This window comes from Glandiceps talaboti, chromosome 2 (assembly GCF_964340395.1).
Source record: "Glandiceps talaboti chromosome 2, keGlaTala1.1, whole genome shotgun sequence".
Lineage (NCBI taxonomy): Eukaryota > Metazoa > Hemichordata > Enteropneusta > Spengelidae > Glandiceps > Glandiceps talaboti.
The window spans coordinates 22,237,479-22,262,143 of NC_135550.1; the positions used below are offsets into that span (position 1 = coordinate 22,237,479).

General features: G+C 37.4%; 2 protein-coding genes across 2 annotated transcripts; both read right to left on the reverse strand.

Annotated features, from left to right (window-relative positions):
- Positions 1 to 4,949: 4,949 nt before the first annotated feature.
- Positions 4,950 to 11,890, reverse strand: LOC144453083 (cholinesterase-like). Its single transcript, XM_078144362.1, has 4 exons — positions 10,034 to 11,890; positions 6,714 to 6,898; positions 6,115 to 6,232; positions 4,950 to 5,547 (listed from the first exon to the last, which is right to left on the reverse strand). Exons 1-3 carry the CDS (start codon positions 11,569 to 11,571, stop codon positions 6,120 to 6,122), a joined length of 1,836 nt encoding a protein of 611 aa, XP_078000488.1. The 5' UTR covers positions 11,572 to 11,890; the 3' UTR covers positions 4,950 to 5,547; positions 6,115 to 6,119.
- An 8,277-nt stretch (positions 11,891 to 20,167) lies between these two features.
- Positions 20,168 to 23,957, reverse strand: LOC144445582 (cholinesterase-like). The gene is made up of 3 exons (XM_078135193.1): positions 22,483 to 23,957; positions 20,706 to 21,418; positions 20,168 to 20,298 (listed from the first exon to the last, which is right to left on the reverse strand). Exons 1-3 carry the CDS (start codon positions 23,955 to 23,957, stop codon positions 20,168 to 20,170), a joined length of 2,319 nt encoding a protein of 772 aa, XP_077991319.1.
- Positions 23,958 to 24,665: the final 708 nt, after the last annotated feature.

Below are 24,665 nucleotides of genomic sequence, written 5' to 3' on the forward strand. Positions count from 1 at the left end.
TCCCTCTGAAGCCTATTTTCTTATGTGTTAATACAGCAGCATTTACTGGGCAGGATGTTGTGTTTAGTGGTAAGGTTCAAAGGTTGGCAAACCACCATGATCGAAATAGCTCACAACAACCATTCAGATATTTTCCAATTGTTCATAGTTCAATAAAGTGCAATGTTGTCCTATTTTGCAGATTATTAAGTATTTACTTGTGAAGTGTTCAAAGAATAAAAAGTTATGTTTGTCATTACAATTTCAAGAATTATACTTTTTGATTATGTTGATAAGGATGTGAAAAAATATTTTGGTTGAATTTTTTTCCACAGTGCCCCCCCCCCCCACCCCAAAATGAACCAAAGAATTTTCGTAGCCCCAGCTACACAGATATTGCTGTATGTTCAATTGTGTGTGGTCACGCCACCGCCTAGCTTTCGATTGAATCACTGAGATTTCATCTATTCTACTGTACTTCCTTTCTGACACATGTAAATCACGACATATCAAATTATGATACTCTGCTATATTGTGACCTTTTGTCCATGTATTTACTATTATACTATGCTTTCCATAGCATGGTGTAAGTAATAATTATAAATAATATATAACGGAGTCCAGTATCAATTTTTATTCTACTCTGCAATTCCATTGTCTATTCAAAAAAATTAAAAGTCTGAAAATTGCTATGATGAATGCCTTTGTATAATGTATTCATATGGACAGGACATGTGATATCTCATTGCTTTAAAGCAAATCACTACCAACCTGCACTCAATGTTTCTTTTTTCATTATTTAGCAGCTATTTACTTCACGAAGTTTTATGATATTTGATGATTTACAAGTGTAATTGATTCCCTTGTTCGAGTGATACAGTTAATGCAAACAAGTCTTCACAGAAGACACAGCTCCCGGGACCTGAAATACTTTACTTCTATGTGACTGAATGGAGACGTGATGTAAAAGAAATTTGGGGCAACAAATAAATATCACATGTGTCTGTGTTAATGCACGAAACTGCTAAATTTCTGTAATTGAACCCAAGGATCCATGTCAAGGCAAAGGACAACGATATCTCAAAAGAAAGTTTAAACCTGACAATATGGGGGTAGACACTTGAATGTGGTCTCTATGTATTAGCGTTTTTGAGTTATGTGGTAAATCATTATTGTTCATTACAAATATGATTGCAATTGAGTAAAACGTTATATGAGCACCAATCATAATGATTGTGTATGTTATCTGGTTCTGCATTTAATATACACATGATCTAAAAGACGTTAGCCATATATAATTCCTACAAAGTGTCTGCAATATGCAAGTAATAGCTTGAGTTTGATGGTCTACCTAAGGTATACCAATGTAAAGGTCAATGGTAATTCATACAAGAAAGCTTGCATGTGATTATATGGGGATAGACACTTGAATAGACTCTACGTATTGAAGATTTTGAGTTATGCTATACAGTAACATAGAGTTTTTACTGCAAATAATGCCATTCAGTAAAAATTACATGCACACCAGAAATTATGCTTGTGTATAATTCTTTTGTTCAATATTACTTGTAAACGTGAATTAAAAGAAATTGACCGTCAAAGGTCAAGGTCTCAAAAGATGGCTGACATCTGATAATATAGGGGTAGACATCCGAATTGTCTGTGTATTGCAGTTTTTGATTTATGCAGTAAATATTGATTTTTAACTACAAATATGGCCTCCATGCGGTTAAACTTGCATATATGTAAAAAAAATAAAAATAAATTGACGTGCATATGTCCCACATGATACGTGTATATGTTACCTTTGTGTCAGATTTGAAAAGAAATCGGATATTGCATGTCTGAGAAATAACGTATTACAAACGGATGGAGCATATTGTACCCTGCCATTCTAGTAGTCACCCCCTTTTTTTGGGGGGGGGGGAGTGGCTAAAAGGACTTTAATATCAATATGGATGGTAAGTTGGTAGTTTGCTTGGTTTTTTATTTATAAAACAGTTTTACGATGGTTTTCTACTTGATAAAACATGACTGTAAAACAACATGGCACACATACAAACCAAGCAGTATACAAATGTTCCCATCTTCTCACACAGCTACGATCACAATAACGCTGATTCAAGTATTCTAAAGTGTGATGTAGTTTATGTTACATCAGTTTTACAGTCATTCAACTTCAGTCTATACATGTTGACATCCAGGTTTGTATATACACCTTACGGTGGTAGACTGTCACCAGTTCGATGGGAGATTTTTTTGTCTCATTATTTTGAATTTGGTATTCATTTCTGCTGTGTGGTCAACTTCCCCCCCCCCCCCCGAATTGTTCGAAGTCACTCACTCAACTAGCGCAGGTCGCTATCACACAAAAGAACACAATTGTATTTTAAATTTGTTTTTCAAATATAGATAATAGAGTGTAAAAGGCCCAGATACTTGAGCATACGGCAGCAGTTTCGTCATCTAATAAATTTAGTAAAAGCTGTGTATCATCTAGAAACAGTTAACATAATATGGTCGTTTATGACGCTAAAAAATGTACAAGCATAAGCTGTAAATAGAACTGGACCAAGACAGGGTCCTTGTGGGACGCCAAACCAAAGACAGCGGAGAAGGTTCTCCGGCCGGACTTGAGTTGAACACTTTTAGACAAAGTACCCGATACAAATGCTTTCCTTCATCCGTTGACAAGGGCCTTAAGCCATTTGAGAGCGGCATTCTGGATTCCATGCTTCATCTATTGATCGAGTAGAACCTCAGCCAACTTTTAGTTGTCTGAGGTAGAACAAAGCGCCACTTGTTTCCGACCCATACACTCAAGTGTGTCCGACGTGACCTTACTGAGGACAGTACTGTGTTATAAGTATTTATATATGGACGTCTGATAAATATAAACACGTTTTTAAAACAAGCATGCATTAATTTATTCATATTTATATCGTAATAGCAGCATTCCAATAACGTCCAAGTCTACTCACTAAGCAAATCTGGGTAAAGATACAGCTACGCTAGATCGTATCGCACCAGGAGTCATCATGAAGAGATTACTTATTCGACACTGCTAATGACTCCAAGTGAATTGGGTTTAGTGTACTACTAGCATAGTAGTGTGTACATCAAAGTGTTCAAAGAATTATCTCCTAAAATTTAAAGTTAAAATACTCAATGCGTTGTGATGGTATCATAAGTCATGATCCGAGGTCTCACAAACAAAGCACGTGGTACTAATTACGATCGTCTGAACTAAGGTGTAAGGTCGGCTCCCAGTATTTCTGAGGTGTCCTATTAATAGTCGTCTACCCTCGTATATGTATTGAACGCTTTTTGACGTGACAGGAACATTTAAAATACTTCACTAAATGAGAATCTCGTTCATCATTGCTTTAAGAGATACTTGACTGGATGATGAAGGTGTAAATCTATATCTATATAATAAGGTTATATCTTATATAAAAGGTGAACAAAGTTTACATTTCACTCTTACTGATCAATCACTTTTCTACTGATGATATTGATAACGTCAACGTACCTGGCTATATTGTTCACTGCATAATACCCCATTGGCAAAATGAGTACATTTTGAGTACGATACAGTCAAATAAACTGCTTTCAAATGCTCTTTGTTTGTAAAATTATAATATTTCAGTTTCACAATATCATGTTATTTCATTTCATGCTGAATCATATGTGAGAGCATATCATGGTTCAAATACGTTTATCAAATTTGTCAGGCAACCCTGGATTCATGGTCACTATTTGTAGAGCAACCCTGGATTCATAGTCACTATATGTAGGGCAACCCTGGATTCATAGTCTGGATTCATAGTCACAATATGTAGGGCAACCCTGGATTCATAGTCTGGATTCATAGTCACTATATATGTAGGGCAACCGTGGATTCATAGTCACAATATCTAGGGCAACCCTGGATTCATAGTCACTATTTGTAGGGCAACCCTGGATTCAAAGTCACTATTTGTAGGGCAACCCTGGATCCATAGTCACAATATCTAGGGCAACCCTGGATTCATAGTCACTATTTGTAGGGCAACCCTGGATTCATAGTCACTATTTGTAGGGCAACCCTGGATTCATAGTCACTATTTGTAGGGCAACCCTGGATTCAGTCACTATATGATGGGCAACCCTGGATTCATAGTCACTATATGTAGGGCAACCCTGGATTCATAGTCTGGATTCATAGTCACAATATGTAGGGCAACCCTGGATTCATAGTCACTATTTGTAGGGCAACCCTGGATTCATGGTCACTATTTGTAGGGCAACCCTGGATTCAAAGTCACTATTTGTAGGGCAACCCTGGATCCATAGTCACAATATCTAGGGCAACCCTGGATTCATAGTCACAATATGTAGGGCAACCCTGGATTCATAGTCACTATTTGTAGGGCAACCCTGGATTCATAGTCACTATTTGTAGGGCAACCCTGGATTCATAGTCACTATTTGTAGGGCAACCCTGGATTCACAGTCACTATTTGTAGGGCAACCCTGGATTCATAGTCACTATATGTAGGGCAACCCTGGATTCATAGTCACTATATGATGGGCAACCCTGGATCCATAGTCACTATTTGTAGGGCAACCCTGGATTCATAGTCACTATTTGTAGGGCAACCCTGGATTCATAGTCACTATTTGTAGGGCAACCCTGGATTCATAGTCACTATATGATGGGCAACCCTGGATCCATAGTCACTATTTGTAGGGCAACCCTGGATTCATAGTCAGTATATGATGGGCAACCCTGGATTCATAGTCACTATATGTAGGGCAACCCTGGATTCATAGTCACTATTTGTAGGGCAACCCTGGATTCATAGTCACTATATGATGGGCAACCCTGGATTCATAGTCACTATATGATGGGCAACCCTGGATTCATAGTCACTATTTGCAACAATAACAAAATACACGGCAACATTTATTTACAATTAAAGGGAGAAAACGTTTACTATCAAAGTCACCTATTTACTAATTATTATTTAGGTTATTTAAAAAACAAATTCTGACACAGTCTTGTATGGTTAGGCTATCATTAATCTCACTATCCATTACATGACTTGAAACTTCTTCATAACAAACTTTTCAATCTCTGGCAATGCTCAGAATGTTACACGTATCTTACTGAAATAATGCACCAGATGTTACAGAGTTGAGTGAATTCCAACAATAGCTACGCTACGTCAACTAAATGCGAATGTCTAGCATACTACGACGACATTTTTGGTGAACTACACATGACACTAGTATGATGTCCCAAATTGATCGAGGCATTTCGACTCTATATTTTATCTACAGACAAAGTAAATGCTGACAATTTTAAGGCACGTTTCACTCGCTCCGTCTATAGTTTTAGGTAATATACGGACTCCTTTATGCTAAGCAATTAGTTTATCTTAATATTGAGACTGTATTTAAAACTATACGTCGAAAAGGTACGTTTTCGAATATTAACGCTAATCACTCTTTAAGTCTTCACCCGAGCAATACTATTTCAGTTGTGTTCGTTATTACTTGATCGAGCTGCTTAACTTTGGACACCTGTGAAAATATAAAAAGGTGATAAAAAGAGATTGGTCGACAGTATGACAATATTGTATGCCTCAAATTTCCTATAGGTTTAACGAGTTCTAATTCAGAATGCATGTTTTTGTTACATAGATGGATAAAGAGAATCGATAGCACCGATATCGAAATCCTTTCTAGAACTGAAAAGTTGACAGCTTCATAAAAGGTGTACAATTATCTTTGTATATACATCCAATGCATAGTACGACTACAAATGCCAATTGTGTATACATGTATGGTAACAAGGTCCAAGGTCCTGAATTGCTAAGAAAAATTCTACCAAACAGCGACTCTTAATGAACATAGCATCCGTTATATTCCTTTACCACGTTGAAAAGATATTAGTACGACACATTTGAATGGCGGAAACTTCACCTTGAATATTTCAATTTTATTCAAGATCGAAGACTTGAATAGAAATGTTCTAGTTATGCATTTATAATAAGTTTAACGTCTAAAATATAACTTTTATTCTTAAAAGAATTGATTATTTTTATCATTTCGTTTTCAACTGAATTTGATATGAAGTAACACACTTACCACTACTATCGAAGGTTGTTGAAGAATCCTATTACATTGAACAAAGTGAAGATTAGTAGACAGCGTGATAGGGTGGCTTGAATACTCGAACACGTCGTTGGTTGTCGGTAATCAACGTCTGAAACAGAATAAATGAGACTAATTTAATTGACACTGATTTTAATTGTTTCTTCGTTCCAAATCATCGTATTTTATACTCTGTGGCTAAAATGAACAATTCGAATTATGGAGTCATCATGGTCAAATGGTTGAGGTGGTCGGCTTGGAATCTGCAAGTTACCATTACGAGCCTCGTTATTGTCGTTAGTTTCTGACTGGTTGAAGAACTTGCTTGGGTAAGATTTGAACCATGATTATGCCCCGGTCAACAAATTGGGTACCTGGTAGGATAGAGGTTGCAATGTGAATGCTTTGTTCTATGTGCCGACAGAGGCTACAATGAACTGTGTGCTCCCCAGAGAGGTGAGGAGTTATATAAAGATGGTTGTGTACCTTATAGGTCCATGCCAGGGGTCAAAATTGTAAAGCTCTCCGAGCACAATGTAGGAAAGTGTCATATGAAAACTCACGTTGTTTATTATCGAAAGAATCAAAGTTACCTGCGAGTGAAGCAAATTTAGGATACAATTCCCGCCAGTAGGCACAATGTTTAGCTTTAAGTTTCTGTCCAGTTTCTGCGGCTTGATCGCCATCACCCTTCAAAATAATGTACTCTTGATTCTGTGAGTCAAATAGGGGCCACTCTTCGTTACTGACACTGTCTGTTCTTTCTTTATTCGGATCTCTGAAATTGACGACATTTGATAAGCTTTTAGGTAACAATACATGATACATATGATGAAATTGACGACATTGTTTATGGGTAATTTATTGCACTTAATGTAACTTGAATTATGTAATAGAGAAGTAACATTACACAATGCACTGTGTCATGAAATCAACATTAAAAAGGTGATAGTACGCATTATAACATGCAATAACACTGACAACATTAAAAATAACAGTAAATGTACCATCTCATCAAATTGACGACAATGAAGGTAACAGTACATATTGTAACGTGAAATGAAATCGACAACATTAAAGGTGACACTACATGGTGCAAATTATCATGAAATTAACATTAGCGAAAACACCTCCTAGTGAAATATATAATGAAATTGACGATATTTATAGAAAATACCATACAGTTCAATGAGTAATTAAAACTTCAGACAGGGAAGGAAATAGAGGTAACGGAGACAGGTACGTCGATAATATTTACCGCTCTTCAAGTAGTAGTTGAAGTCTATATTGTTATACAAAGGAATGGCTATGGCGACCTTTCAGATCACTTTCGTTTTGTTCACGTGTTTGCTTTGCTGGCTCTTGTTTCATAGCTATTTACCACATGCCGTCAGTTTATCCATAGAGCCCCCACGTTGGTGGAGGGTCTATGGTTTATCCAGGGAATCATTTGTTGATTATTTGCTCGTTGATCCGTGTTTTTCGTTTGGGTTTTCTTTTACCGTAGTTATTACAATAGTTCACGATGTGTCCTTGCTGGTCACCCCTGGATGTTTTCACATGCTAATGATTTTGTGTTTTATTGGTCGTCACACTATGGCACCAGGCTATCAATACCGTTCACGGATTATAAAATTCCAGGAGAAAGTAACTCAGTTTATCGACTAGAAGTAATGTATTTACTCGAGTGCTTCAAACTTGCAGATGGAGAAAGTGTGGACTCGATTATGAGTGTCCCTTAGTAGTATATGCCTTGTCCATATTAGACATGTCAGTTCCGACTTACTCCGTTTGCAAGCAGGACTATATATATTACGTGAGTTAGCTGTCCCAGTAGAATACAAGTGGAAACAAAATTTCAGTTTGTTAACTCGGTGTTGCGATATACACCACACGTTATTTATATTGTGTGGCTAACATTACTTTGTTGCACTATATGCAGTACATTATCGACGGATTGCAACCTATTTATTTTCATGTTAACATTTCTATACATAACTAAGGTTACAGTTGGAGTGCATTTGCGTCATCACAACTATTTAAACCAGCTGTTTATTTCCAGTGAATAATTACACCTCAATTATGACAAATGCTATTAACTCTACAGTAATAGGGCTATGAAGGTCGAACGGATTAAACTATGTTAGAATCTTATATAGGGATTAGTCAAGTTACCATTCATCAAATACATTTTGGATCAATATCCAGGTCCAATTCCCAAAGTCATTGTCAATGTATGCCCCACACAAACAGAGAAACTTGTCTTTAACGGTTTACCGCACCAGTTATCTCAGGCCATTATAATGACAAATAGTAGCCTGAGCCGTTATGTGTTTTTTAAAGAAAGTGTTAACCCGCGCTTTGAATCGATCGGACATCAGATGATCAACTGAACGCCGTACTTTGAGAATCTGTTCGATTTTACTTTTCCACTTCTGACATACAAATATTTTAACATTTTATAAAAAGAGCACCTTTTAATACATGTACATGTACAGCAACTAGTAATTATTGGTTATACGATACGCGTATGATGTGAACGGAGCTCTCATTAGTTGCAGACTTTAACGGTAACGTAGTGCTAAAAACGATCGTTCCTAGTGGCAGGACATGTAAATGAGCCTTCAGTAATTACAAGGGGTGGACGAGGAATTAAGGGGGTCACTATTGACAAATTAGTCCTCCGGGGGAGGGTCATATTTTAGAAAATGATCATTATTGTGTGATTTTGGCATTATCCCACCCACTGCCACCGGTTCCAAATCCTACTGCTGCCACTTCCCACCACTGCTACCATAGTAAAGTAATAATTGTAACATATCAGTGAAAAGCACTGAATTAACTTCTTGTAGTTAATTGTGGTGTGAGGAGAGGAGCTGGTCTCACAGTAGTAAAGGGGGACCAGCATGGGGATAATGTGATGGAGGGGAGATGTTGAACTCAGTCCTGAGGTTGTCAGTTTTGAGCGCAGTTTTGGGAGATCTGGCCTTCAGATCAGCCAATTTGGTCCAAACACGGGCATTGGTTTTAAAAAAAACACAAATTCACTGTAGAGGTAATAGTAGTAAACAACATATGCCTTTAAAATCTATCAATGTGGTGGGAGCTTTACCGTACAGAAACATTCTCTGTCTCTAGTGGGATTCGAACCCAGGACCTCCTGACTACTAATCTTGATCTCTGACAACTCCGCCACAGGGAGGCGGTGTAAAACATCATGTAATTGAACAGGGGAAGGGGGGGTCATATTTTAGAGAAAGGAAATTGAGAGGGGTTCACCTTTTAGCATAACGGACTAGGGGGAGGGGAACATTTTATGCCACAGACTGGGGTCAACCCCCCCCCTCCCCCGGCCCGTAATTACTTTAGGCTCTCTAAGTTGATGTCATGCATGTAGGTCGGGTTTTTCTTTCCCTCTCAGCAGTAACAAAATGAATAGAGTGCAAGAGAACTACCCGTTAATGAATGATGTGTCAATTCAGCGAACCACTATAACACTCCAAAGGCGATGAACGGTATAACTTGTACCTACACAATGGAGGCTGTGTATGTCTTTTTACCGTCGTGTCATTAAGTACATGTAAATTCCTATTTGAGTTTTCCATTCCATGACAACTATAGGAGCAATTGAAACAAAATGTCACAGTAAGATCAGCTAGGTACATTGGTATTTTTTATCTATTGATTTTAATGCTGAGTTAATTGTTAAAAAGTTTTGAATCTCGAAAACTGCATTCATTTATCCTTAGTTTATACTTCAATATGTCCTTTTTATTTGCTTCTATTCTTCTGATTTTCTGCCAGCTGTAACAAAAGATGTCCTTTAATTTTTGAATGAAAATGGTTGTTTGTTAATGAAATCTTATACATACATCAGCGACGACGTATTTCCGACGATAACAAATTTACTTACCCGGTTTTAGCAAAATTCGCCCAAAATTTCATCATCTTTTTGCTCACAAGACGATCTTCTTCATTGAAGCCATTTTCAGAATGGAGTGGTCGACCGAAAGCGAAGTCTATCTCATCTCCATGGAGAACACCAAACCATTCAGGCCAAGGGTTATTAGATGCACGGTGGTTGAAGGAGTACATAAAGACGTCATTATTAGCATCGTTGTAAACTGTAGCTAAGTCTATCGTAGGACACGCAATTATACTGTCACCGATAATGTCACTTAAAGCTTTATTCAAGGAATTTGGGTCATCGGGATCCTCCCAATTTATGTAGTTAAAGGCAGTGACATCGTGGGCAAGGTTGCTTTCTCCAACGAAAAACTTAGAAATAGAATCGTCATACACAGCTCTTGTAGTATTAGGATAGGTGAGAGAAAAATGTTCGCTCAAATAATACGGCATAAACCAGGTACCTTCATCACGATTAATGCCTATGAGTATAGGTGATGATTTCATAGATCCTGAAGACACGGACTCGGCTGGAACACGTTTTAAAAAATTTTGATCAACAACAGGTGAAAATACAGCGACTGCGTTGTTGCCAGTGGCCAGATAGTTTTGTGCGTCTGTGATTTCTAATGCGGTTTTCTGGTGGAAACACTCAAGTAACGGCTCGACTGCAATCAATGTGTCATTTGTACTTGTTATCTCACATTGTAACTGTTCGGCCAATTTCTCAGCCAACATCACCGCTTCCTGATCACTAGTAATTGCCCACGGTGCCAGTGGGCTACCGCTTTGTAAAATGGCTCTTTTGAACAAATTTTTACTCATGGGAGAATATAAATGCAACCCTACGCTGGCGGCGCCGGCACTTTCACCAAAAATTGTGACCTCGTTAGGGTCACCACCAAATTTATCTATGTTGTCTTTCACCCACTGCAACGCCACTGTTTGATCCTTTAGTCCCATATTTCCAGGAGCCCGCTGGTCTCGCAGAGCGAGAAATCCTAACGCACCAAGCCGATAGTTCATTGACACGACGACAACTTGTTCAATGGCAGATAGAGTAGCACCATTGTAAACATCGAGGGACGATACACCAGAAACGAATCCTCCCCCATGTATCCATACCATAACTGCTGCATTGGTTGGTCTTGGGTATGGTGTCCATACATTCAGATATAAGCAGTCTTCACTGATATTTACATTCGGATTCCACATATTACTGCCTCTAAATTCATCACCAAAAAACGTATCAGGTTGTTGCAAACAGCCATCACTAAATGTTGTTGCATTTCTGACACCTCCCCAACGCTTAACCGATGGGGTCGGTGCTTTAAAGCGAAGTTCTCCGATTGGAGGTTCGGCGTATGGAATACCAAGAAAAGTGTCAACTTGACTGTCAAGAACGTCCACTTTCTTACCGAGTAGTTCACCATAACGTGTTTTCACCGTTGGACCGGAATTCTGACATGCAACTTGTAGTCCACAAATGGCCAGCAAAGAAGCCACATATAGTACAGTGCCATCGAATACACATATACTCTTCATCTTATATGTGTAATTTGTAACCAATATTTTGAATGCTCTTAGAACACGTATTTAACCCTGGATGAAAAATGGAGGGAATTGAAACATGCAGTTGTGCGCCTTTATAACTGGCAAACACTGAGTAGATATCCAATCGATGCTAGGTATGCAAATAATGTGTTGGCCTGTTGAACTCCTGGCTATCCGTACAGGACATACACAATAGACAAAACGGGTCAATACTCTCAAAAGCCTCGCATTCAAGGCAATTCTCAATACAACAGCTGACATTTCCAACTTGTCTATAACCTTGTTTTACCTATAAACCTTTCAGATACATCGTAAACCTAAACCACTGACAACTAGACAAAGAGTTGCGCCGTCATCTAGTACGCCCTTGGCCCACGATTCAGCCATTTGTCCAGTCAGTCCGACTGCAATGATTTAATTACACGTAAATGCATTATAAAAGATCGTCTATAGTCCTAAACACCCAATAGGCAAATTGCCAAACGACAGGTTTTGTACATGGACAGACATAACAAAATATTACAATTCATCAATGCATGATTGGTCACGATTGCTGTCCAATACCCAATTACGTAGTTCAGTGGTCAGGCCAGATTTCGTAACAGTTTGATTCCTCATAATTTATCAGGCATCACATAGTAATTACAAGTCAACGCACACCTGTTGTCATCACCTCTATAAATTATTATGAGTACCGTGTGTGTACCTCACACAACGATATAGTATTCCTTATCGTCATAGTTTCAGATGTTGTTTTGGTATTACTATTATAAGCTTAAGTTTACAGTAACACCAAAACAAGCAGGAAATTACGCATATGCACCGAAAAAAACACTTACTTTTTCATTTCATTTTTTTGTTTCATTTCACCAGGAAATTAAAAAAAACCCATACATATCAAATAAATTAACAAAGTATATAAATTACATTAAGTCAAATAATATTAAATCAAATACATTAGTAATTCCATGGACCTGGTGGGGGTTGTAGAAATAGTTCTACAGAACTAGTCTAGCCCACAACCCTTACAGAATGAGTTAAGTCGAAAATACTGGGTGAAACTTGGATAGCGGAAAAAAATGTGATAAGAATAATTGTCAAAATATTGCTTTGCATGAACGAATAAATAGGATTTACAACAACAACAACAACAACAACAACAACAACAACAACAGGATAAACACACACACAAACTTATTGAAGTAAGTAAGCTTTTAAGACATGTTTGAATGAATGAATGTCTGTCTGCAAGTTATGTTTTTTATGTAGTCTGGGAGTGAATTCCAGTGTGTTACAGCTGCATACTTGATATTGTGTTGACTATGAGATAAGCTAACTTTAGGGACAGAGAAGTTATTTTGAGTCGCGAAACGGGTGGGATACATGTGATGAGGTTTTTTTAAAGTAATGCGTTATATTATGGCCAAAGTGATTATTCAACAAGTCAAAGATGAAAACACTTGTGTGCAGTTTACAGAGTTTATAAATGTCTAAAATACCAATACCAATACTTATTTATTTAATTCACTTCAAATTGCTTTTATTAGGAACAAAATAGATGTACATTCAATGTAATTCTTTCGGCTCTCAAGATCTGTTTGTTACAAGTGTTATTTTATAACATAAATGGCATTTTAAATTTAATTCCAATTGTGACTGTCTTGTTTTGCTTCGTTGCTCTATGTTGTTTTAGACGCAGTGAAGCGAGTCCTCAGTTCGAAATGTAATACACGCGGTCGGTAAAATGTGGTATGATATTTATATTAATTTATGTAAGATGTACAATGAACTACCATGAATGGTGGTATACATCGCTGAAATGTAACACACATACACTTAATAAATGTATTCAGTGCTAGAAATGTGATTCATGTACATGTGCATTACATGTGAAGTGTGGTATTACATTTACTTCTCAAGTATGGTGAAGGATGTTACTTCTTTGAAGAATGTCAGTGAACACAGTACAGCACTGGTGAAATTGTAAGGAATCTGTCACGGTTATACTTGCTCATGTGACTTGAAATTTAAACAGGCAATACCAAAACTGAGATGTATTCCGTTCATTGGTTCAAAGCCTAAGATTTGTAGGTTTCTCAATCATGTGACCGTGTTCCTTACTCTACCCATACATACATACATACATACATACATACATACATACATACATACATACATACATACATACATACATACATACATACATACATACACATTTATATAATTTTACTAACAGACGTTACATCTGACGAGCGAGATGTAAACTTATAGTTATATACGCAATATCGATAACAAATATCCATTATATTTGTTTTATTACATGTACAGCCTTTTCAATAGTATCAGAACAGCCCATAAACGACTTGAGTACGTATGTCTTAAATTAGGTGACCATGTATTGCAGAAAAAAGAAAGCATGCATGATTTTGACACAAATGGCGCTGTTTCACGGCAACTTTGTTGAGAAAAATACACACACACACACGTTTGCAGTCGCCTCTACAGAGCGTAGTAAATCACAACGATAAGGAATATACATGGAAAATTTGTCAGTTAAATCGGTCATAATTTTACTGAAATAACGAAAAATGGCAATATAAATACGTAGTGGCTCTGCTTCTTCATGCGTATTTACATTTTTTCAAATTAAAATTTCAAACTGTACAAACATTCCAATTGTGGGCACACTTTGAACCAAAAATGACTTATTATTTCCCACTGGACGTCTTGCTCTTTTTATTTGGTAAAATTAATGTTTTAAGAATTGACAGTGTTAGTCGGGTCTTTGAGAGAAGTATAAAGTGCAAACCCGATCTCTCGATTTAATGAGCTCCCTACCGAGTGCAACTCGAAAAGCTTAAAGCTTCACAGAGCAACTTCTTCTTTTTAATGTCTTACTAGTATGAGTTTGTTGTGAAAACTGAAGTCAATCCAATTTCAGGGATGAACCAGCACATGGACTAGAGATTTGTAAAAGTCCTTTAGTTTACGTTTATAAGACTTTATTTACCGACGTTTCGACCCCACAGGGAAGGTCTTCTTCAGGGTAGAATCGTGTGTGTCCAAGTTCCGAAAGCACGTGACTCATGGAAGAGCAACCAGGACATGTGACCCGGTCAGGACAGTGAACTGCCCGGCCTGGCGAACTGTAACCTGTGAGTTACAAAACTGAGACACTTCAGGTCATCTATGTCTATAACATTTTCTAACTTCAAAAGTTTACTTGGAGGTTGTAAAGTACCTGGAACTACTTGTGAAATGTCGTCAAAGACAGTGATACACACCCATTGGCTCAATTAGTGATGACGTTTCTTAGAATCACCCATGAAACGTCTACTGTTAAGTGACGTCAATGACAGGCGACGCATGCATAGTTAAGTCACGGTAATGGGCCACGTGATTCGCGGTTTTAAAGGACAGGCAAATGATAAACCCGATGAAAATTTAAAACATTCGTTCCTCTTTTGTTTTCATGGAATTCTATATCACTCTTAACTTTGGAATTTCATTTTTTTTAAATCTTTTTAGTGAAGTTCGTAATCATTATGTTTAGGTGTATTTGTGGCTAGTTTACTGGAGCATTAAAAACATTGAAACTTTATACATGTAAATTATAAGGTGTCGTGGATACACCACATGAACGGAAGCTAGCTTCTTCAAGAATGTACGTCAATAAACCATGCGTCCCCCATGCCATGCATGATCCGTATCATATACAGACTAAACTTTCATGTAACAGTATCATACAATGGGTCGAGACATGTAGAACACTTCACATTAGTTATATTCCCGGGTCTCTATTGCACTAATAAAGGTCGGTGTACACAACTGTCCGGGGTTATATTGCACCAAGTCGATGTGTACAATCAAAAGTAGAACACAAGAATGAAAATCGTCAACATCGGAACTTTAGTGATACTACCTTTACTAATACCAGTTTGTGCCCGATATACGACGGTTCTCAGTGTGACCATTACAACCACAGTCACTTGTGAGCTAACATTCTACTCAGGGATTGTCACTATGCAAAATACAGTAACGACGTTATTAGATATTTATGAATATTCAAACAATTTACGAATATGCAAACACCGTCTCGTTTGTATGATTGCGCAAATACCGGTGAGGATATATTTTTGAATATTTCTTTATACCTAATAACGCCATCCTTGGAATAGAATATTAGCTCACACGGTGATAACAGTTGATTAACTATCACCACCCAAAATAGAAAATCACTTGTGATCTTCAGATTTGTACAATTCGTTATAAGGTTTTGATACATCGTAAGTTGATTTCTGGTTAATGTATTAATGACGATCAATGACCATAATACGTATATTTTGATCTGGAAGGGGTCGATCAATTAAAATAGTTTAATATGAGAGAAAAGTTGTAAGAAACAGAAAGTGATAACGTAGTACACCACTTGGGTGATGTGATCAATCATGGCCATTACCATGACGACAACGTAGTTGAAGGATAAGCTGATACGACTTGCTCAGTAGTACAATGTATAAAACTAAGACTGACAGGTGTAATGTACGTCATGAGCTTATTCGTCACAATATGATTACGTCACTAGTGATATCAGTCGTGAAAGCTACATGTAATTGAGTGAAAGTGTAAACACAGAAAAACAAATTAAAACAAAAAGAAAACACAATAAAGCAGAAATAAACAAACGAGAATACACTCGTACAAAAAAAAAACGAGAATATACTCGTACCAGTACCGTCAATATTATACAGACTCTTAGTAGTCTGGATGCTAACGTGGTCTCTAACTAAACTACGGAGGTGTAAATTGTAACGATACCGTATAGGGACTAGACTATACAGACCCGTGCCCTCTAGATAGAGTTATACTACCACTACATGTTTTAGTTCTCTCCTAATAGACCACTATTATAGTTTACGTACAAATGCACAACATTTCTACAGTGAGTCCTCTCTGCTCTGCTGTGGGTGGTCGTGCGAAAATTGATTTGACGGCTGTTTTAGCAATTTAACAACTATTTATGAAGTCATGAAAACCTTGAAAGGTCAATCAAACACATTTCAGGTATTATAAATGTCATCCATGTCATACCATATACACGAGGTTTTGAATTTTGAGAGTGAAACATATACACTTCAATTACACACATAGAGTCTGATATTCAACATTTCTCATGCTTTGGAGGATCCCCAACGGTGTCGACAGAGGACCGTGTCAACATCTGGGTCAATAATAATATTCATTTTTAATTGTCTAAGGGGTAAACCATTTGATTTATGGGGGAGGGGGTTGGAGGATTTTCGAGAAAAAAAAATTGTTGCCGGCAAAAAGCAGGAAATATAATTGCTGACCAAGTCAAGACAGAATCAAAAAAGAAGTTTGCTGTCTACTTTGCTCTCGAAAAAAAAATTTGCTGTTATTGTGGTTGAAGAAAAAAATGTTGTTGGGTCTAACTTCTCCAGCCTCCCCCCCCCGAAATCAAATGATTTACCCCTAAAACTCTGGACCTGTCACTATAATTCTAATTTGACACATTGAGAACCTGGACAACTTTTAGGAGAGATTTTTCTGAAATAAAATGATGTTTCCATGGTAATACCAAAATGAATATTAGACTTGAGAATTGACAAAATAAATGGTCATCGTTAATGGAACACGGGATAATGATATTAAAAGGTATTGACACGATCGTGGATAGTTGATGAGTCAACTCATTGACACGTTTATTACCTGACTTGATGAAAGGCCTTGAAAAAGACACACCCTCTTAAAACTACGCCTATAATCATCGCATTTGTGTTACTGAGTCTCCATCCAGTGCGTTTTGTAATTATGCACATGTTCGAATGTCAAATGTAAAAAGATTATGATCTATTCTAGTATCATGAAATTCTACTTGTAGATTAATTGCCATAAAATTCCTTATATGAAAACAATTAAACGATGCATGCAAGTCATTTGTGTTGTAAAACCATTCTATTTGTAAGCGACTATATTCGTCATAGAAATTTAATACAGTTGTGTAACTGCCATTCCCACGGTTATGATTTGTATAAACGTTTTTGACTTTGTAAAGTCAATTCACCAGTACGCAGTTTAATAGCAAGGACACATATACATGCAATAAAATATCAGAGTCTAATATAGTATATAACGGATTCGTGTAAAATACAGGAGATTTTCTGAAGTGGAAAGTAGCAAATGTCACTAGTTAAATTTAGTCCATAAACGATAGAGATTAGATATAAAAATTGTGTGTAAAGAATATAGTGCTACTGGTAAGTATTGTTGTATATCTCTGATGACGTAGCCCATGCTACCCACAGAGACTTGTCGCGGTCTGGCTATCTGAAAGTACTTTAACCAACTTACGACCACAGTAAGTCTCTGATGGCGCCATATCATATCACACACACACACACACACACATACACACACACACACACACATACATACATACATACATACATACATACATACATACATACATACATACATACATACATACATACATACATACAAAATGTACATACATACATACATACATACACACACATACATACATACATACATACATACATACATACATACATACATACATACATACATACATACATACATACATACATACATACATACACATACACACACCCTTAACAAACCACATACTACTATCACAGTCTAGATATTGATACCAGACATCCTACGCCATTCATGGCAAAAACCCAATATATCTCATACCTTAAATTAATTCGACCTGAAAATGTATGTTGCCTGGAGGATATAGAGTTTTAACCAGTACAACCTATAAAAGCAAGATTACAAACTTACACGATACTAGTACTATGGCAATGTAACATTTGACCTTGGGGTCTAAACTTATTTGACGAATTTGCATTTGTCGCGTAGACTGTCATTTGATAGTACATTCACCCTACGATTCTATACTTGTATGTAACAAAAAGGGAAATTCAATATAATCACTCACATATATAAATCCTTGACATTCTCTCCACTGTTCCGCTATTAGGCCGCTTTAGAAGAGAAGAAACGGTGTCGTCGCATTCCAGAAATTTTACAACGTGACTACACGTAAAAAGTGTATCCGTATGTAAAAAAAGCATTTATGGGCTTTTAATCGTTAACTGCCAGGAACCGCTGAGCTGTTAACAACGACAAAACTATCATTTGAAGACACATAGATGAACAAATCTAGCTATAAGCACATCTCTTGTCATTTGACTACACATTTCGATATCCTATAAGACATTGTACCAACTCATTTATGTTATGTTAGTAATTTGGATACGCTGAATAGAAACAAAAATGACAGGCATCCACATTCTCATATTAGCCAAAGTATTTTGTTTTCGCTGATGCAACGAAAAGTACGGGGGCCGGCGTCAGTAACGCTCTGCCGTAAAGAGGCTATTTAACAACGTTGTTTTACAACGATAAGCATCCAATGATTCAACTGATTCGTTTATATTGAATAACCGACTGACATCCGATTATCTAGTTATTACCTATTATAAATGAAGGCGAGGGAAAAGAGCAAAATTAAACACTAGTTAAGAGAAATGACAAATCGGTTGTTACATCATATCAATAACCGATATTATTTTATGTATGTTTATCGTCATTGCTATGAAATCTTCAACAATCATCCAATGTATAGATATATTAAACTACTGTTATTTGTAATCAGTTGCTCTGTGTGCGCATGCCTCATAGAACACTGGGAATTTGTTTATCTCATATTTAGCAATGAAATTAATAGTAGTGACAACATTTATCTCAATATTCAATAGCCCGGATGTTATACAAATATTACACTCATCTATTTGTGAAAATCAATGCGTCAAAGAGTGAGGATGAGATATAACTAACAATGCTCTATCAAATACCAGCCTGTACAAGTACTCCACTAACATAACAACACAAATGAAAACTGGATGGTCTCAACAATACATACATACATACATACATACATACATACATACATACATACATACATACATACATACATACATACATATATACATACATACATACATACAGACAGACAGGCAGGCAGGCAGACAGACAGACAGACAGACAGACAGACAGACAGACAGACAGATGGAAGGATAAAACTAGCTTTACTTATATGTTAACTCTAAAACTTATTCGAGATAAACTTTGACCTCTTTAGCATTTTAACGAAATCATAAAATTTAATTGGAGCTAACGTTAGTTCCAATGCATCAGATCTGGATAGTTATAGCGAATAAGTCATTAATGACGGAAGGGTAGACGACATGCTTAGCTTAGTTTTGTTGAAACGAAAATAGCTGATATCCAACAGTGAAGCATTCCTTGTTGACGGTCATAACACAGTAATGTACATTATTATGTGTGCTTACTGATCAAGAGGTTTTCTTACTTCAATGCCCATGACAATCGTTAATATTATTTATAGTATTTTCCTGCTCGTTTAAAATGTTTGATCGTTGAATATGTTACCAGTAACAGCGCATCGGTCGGCAGGACTTTCCTTTTTTATGCCACTGTTCCTCATCTTCAGCCATCGGAGAGAAGATGTAGTTTATGCTGTTCCGAACCAAAACAATGTTATCATGAACATAAGGAAGGGTGATATTCTGAATGATGAAGGCGGCGATGAACAAGTTGTTGAAAGCATTTCTGTTTGGTTGTTTTCTCTTATCGATTCTTCGCCTGAAATAGATCATAAATTCAGTAACGGAAAGAGAATATGACAAGATTGTCATGATGTATATTTTTCAAGAGAGCTCATATTCAACATTCTGATTGCACAATGTATGGCCAGACATTCTCAAGTTCGAGTCGCTGTCGGGTTAGCTTGGTTGCGATCTAACCTACGAACATATCAATAAACTTTAAGTACAGTCGTACATGTGAGTTGACTTATTTATTCACAGTAATATGAAAATAATATACTAAGATATCTATTAATAAAACAGTCGGTACACACGCAAACGAATTAAAACTATGTTCGCTAAAACAATATTTCAAGTCATTCTAACCTTCACAATGTATCAACAGTCGATGGTACTGCGAAAATTACTCTACAATTAAACTAAAATTAATTAGTTGATAATTACCTGGATATTCAGTAACCAACTCATGTGGATAGCCAGTAGCCGATTCATGTGGATAGCCAGTAGCCAACTCATGTGGATAGTCAGTAACCAACTCATGTGGATAGTCAGTACCCGATTCATGTGGGTAGTCAGTAGCCAACTCATGTGGATAGTCAGTACCCGATTCATGTGGATAGCCAGTAGCCAACTCATGTGGATAGTCAGTAACCAACTCATGTGGGTATTCAGTAGCCAGCTCTTGTGGATAGTCAGTAGCCAACTCATGTGGGTAGTCAGTACCCGATTCATGTGGATAGCCAGTAACCAACTCATGTGGATAGTCAGTACCCGATTCATGTGGGTAGCCAGTAGCCGATTCATGTAGATAGTCAGTACCCGATTCATGTGGATAGCCAGTAGCCAACTCATGTGGATAGTCAGTACCCGATTCATGTGAGTAGTCAGTAGCCAACTCATGTGAGTAGTTATTAGCCAACTCATACGAATTATTACATGTAACGCTAACTGTAGGAGCTGGGGTGATAACAGGTTTTAGTTTCTCTAGCTTTGGCACCAACTCTTGCCAGAATTGACAATAGGGAGTTCGAGGATAACTGTCTGTTTTCATATTTTGTTGGAAATCATCGTCGAATATTACATACTTCTTTTCTTTCGGCTCATATCTAGGCCATTCATCAGTTACGGTCTCGTTCTCATTCTGAACATTTGGGTTGCTGTAATGAAAAGTCAGATTGTTAAACTGTATATCTCTTAAACATTAGTACAGGGTAACTTGAAGGAAATGACGTGTACTACAAAATACGCCTCCGCCAATGACTATACTCACGCCTCATCGTCGTAAACTACAGCCTCTTTTACGGCACCGTCCAAGACGCACCGTTTCGCCGTGTCGAGGAAGAAATAATAGGTCTGGTTTGCGAGAATGTCACGCATTTAAATAGTAAAAATCAGACTGTGCACTAATGTATGAACTAACAACAAAATCAAAATTTACTTTAACTAAGGAAAAGTAACATTTGTGTGGTGAACATAGATGCAAATAGCTGCAAGGAGCAAATGTTACCAATGGTTAATTGCGAATCAAATAAGTTGTACATAATAATGGCCCTAATACTCCGCCATATGTTAATAGTTACCAATGGGTCTCTCTGCCAATCAATACACTTTCTCCATCTAAACTATCATTACCGGGGAACGGTAGGGAATAAGAAGGGAATTCACTCACACAGCTGATGCAAATGTTCAAAGTCTCGCGCTTCACCAGAGTTTGGTTTTGTCAAGAATCAAAATATAGGAATTGTATATTTACTATGCACATAAAGTATTCTAAAGACCTTGAAGGGTCTAAATGATGTCATGATTCAATTCTAAATTTACTTTATTATGAAATGTGACCTTACTCCTTGATCTTAGATCATGAGGTAATAATACTAATTAAATAAATGGAGTAATTTCTATTGTTTCATTGTCACATAAAATGTCATCACCTATCAGAGGGACTACTTCAATTAACTCATGAATTAGTGGAGAAGTCAATCATATATCAAATAAACACTTTGCTCACTCTTGCTAAGAAGTAACGAAATAGTCTATTTACGAACAACCAAAGTAGGTCTAAGGATATATTAATGCATATAATATATCAGTATTCGTTACTTTAAAATAAGTAAATAATCCAAAATTCCGAAATATGATATTTTTGGATCGTAACACAACTACACAAGTGGCAAATGTAGGTACTCGATTAGAAAAGGAATACTAAGTGTGTTTTACGTACCCATATTTTGCGAAGTTCGTCCAATGTTTCATCAACATCTCACTTAAGACTACATCTTCATCACTGAAACCAGAGAAAACAGAGTTCAAAGGATGACCGAATACATAAGCGATTTCGTCACCATGTACGGTACCCATCCATTTTGGCCAAGGGCTTGCAGATGAACGCTTATCTAGGGCATAATAGTACACTGAGTTGTTAGCAGACGCATATACATTTGCGAAGTCGATAACAGGACACTTCATTTTGCAGTCTCCAATCGCGTCATCTACCGCATCTCGCATTTTCTCTCCATTTTCAGCATCAGCCCAGTCTCTGTACACATAGCACACCGCATCTGTTATTAATTCATCAGGAGCCCATGGTCCACCTAAACAAAATTGAATAGCTTCGCGGTATTCTTCAGCATTTAGTGAACTGTTTGTCTCTATCGAGAAACCAGGAACCGATCTAACCAGGTTCACCATCCATTCATTTTCGCAATTACCAATCAAAACATCAGCTTGTTTGAAACTCTGTTCTTTCAATATTTGATTAACGGGTACCTGGAGAAAGGTTCCGTCCACAACTGGGAAATGGTTGACCGAGGACCATATGTCATTGGTGAGATTGTAAACCGGCAATTGAAGCAAGCACTCTAGGACACCTGCTAGCGTTTCGATCGAAGGGCAGCCGAGACTTTTAATGTATCCCGCAAACGCCGCATTTTTGTAGTACGAGCTCAATGGTTGTAAGAGTGGTATATTTGGTGTACCACTCTGTAAAATCGCTCTTTTAAAAAGATTACGACTTACAGGTGCAAGCAGATGGTAACCAACCGAAGCAGCCCCGGCGCTACACCCAAACAGTGTGATAAGATCGGGGTCGCCGCCGAAGTTGGCAATATTGTCTTTAATCCACTGTAAAGCCACGACTTGGTCCATTAATCCCATATTGCCAATAATCTCGGGAATTCCTAAAGATAGAAATCCTAGCGGACCAAGACGATAATTGATGGTGACCACCACAACATTTTGTGTCGATGCCAATATCTCACCGTTATATTCTTGTACGTTAGCGGTTCCCCAATAAAAAGAACCACCGTGAATCCATACCATAACTGCTGTGTTGTTACGCCTGGGCCAAGGTGTCCATATGTTGAGAAATAAACAGTCTTCACTTAGATTTTCCACCGTATGCTGCCACGATAAACCTGGATGGTCTAGTTTCATTTTCGGCTGCCAACAATTATCTCCGTACGAAGTAGCAGTTTTAGTTCCATTCCAAGTTTCTGTCCATAGCGACGATGGTTGAAATCTCAATGGTTGTTCTGCATAAGGAATACCAAGAAAATAATCTACTTGTTTCCCATTCTCAAACGTCTTTCTCGTGCCAAGCAGCGATCCGTATTTCGTCGTGCCCGATATTGTCTTTTCTTGACCGAATCCAAGTGTAATAAAAGTGCACAGGACAAGGAGTAATGCCTGAGGTGTCATAATTACAGTTGAGAGCTGCACGTCAAGTCAGACTTACTGCGTAGCTACTAGTTTAAGACAAACTCTGAAAACCTCTGGTCCGTATGAGATGCATTCCGCACGGGTCAATTAGTCCCCAGGAATCTACTGGTGTCTAACTTGGTGTTCTGCAGTGTACATAGAAACACTCAAACAAATACAAATGTGCAACAGAGATCACAACCACCACGACTGTGGATATTTCAAAAAAGGGGCCAGAGGTGAGGTTCGACAAATCGGGTTTTGTTTGTCAGATTGACTTCTTAGTAAGTAGCCAATGAGAAAATATATTCACGCACTTGAAATCTAGAGTGAAATCTGTGGCTGTGAAAAATTGTCGAATGAAAGTCTGCCTGAATGGTATAATTAAGTAAACCCATTTATCTTGATCGCGTTATTATGGACTGAATATGATCGTATGAGTAGATACAAATACCCTCAATTTAAGAAAAAAAGCTTCCTGTCCCAAAACTGACCAGAAAGTATGCCAGGGATATTTTATAGGCTCAATATATTTTATAGGTTTGAAGACAACGATTTTGGTGCAATGTGTTCCTTGTAAACCGCTAGATTTAGCTACACGGGCCACACGAACACTTTAATGGAATGAAGCGCGGCTAGAGATATATTTACATCATAAAAAAATGATGGGTTCTTTTATAGTGTAACAGAAGAGACCTATACTGTGTC

What these genes read in the sequence shown, in the direction of transcription:
- LOC144445582 (XM_078135193.1), bottom strand. Translation starts at nt 23,957, where the DNA reads ATGACACCTCAGGCATTACTCCTTGTCCTGTGCACTTTTATTACACTT. An exon ending in ACGAACTTCGCAAAATATGG is followed by an intron (nt 21,419 to 22,482) that starts GTACGTAAAACA and finishes TTTTCATTACAG; the next exon opens with CAACCCAAATGTTCAGAATG. An exon ending in GTTGGTTACTGAATATCCAG is followed by an intron (nt 20,299 to 20,705) that starts GTAATTATCAAC and finishes GATCTATTTCAG; the next exon opens with GCGAAGAATCGATAAGAGAA.
- LOC144453083 (XM_078144362.1), bottom strand. Translation starts at nt 11,571, where the DNA reads ATGAAGAGTATATGTGTATTCGATGGCACTGTACTATATGTGGCTTCT. An exon ending in GCGAATTTTGCTAAAACCGG is followed by an intron (nt 6,899 to 10,033) that starts GTAAGTAAATTT and finishes CGTCAATTTCAG; the next exon opens with AGATCCGAATAAAGAAAGAA. An exon ending in TAAATTTGCTTCACTCGCAG is followed by an intron (nt 6,233 to 6,713) that starts GTAACTTTGATT and finishes ATTCTGTTTCAG; the next exon opens with ACGTTGATTACCGACAACCA.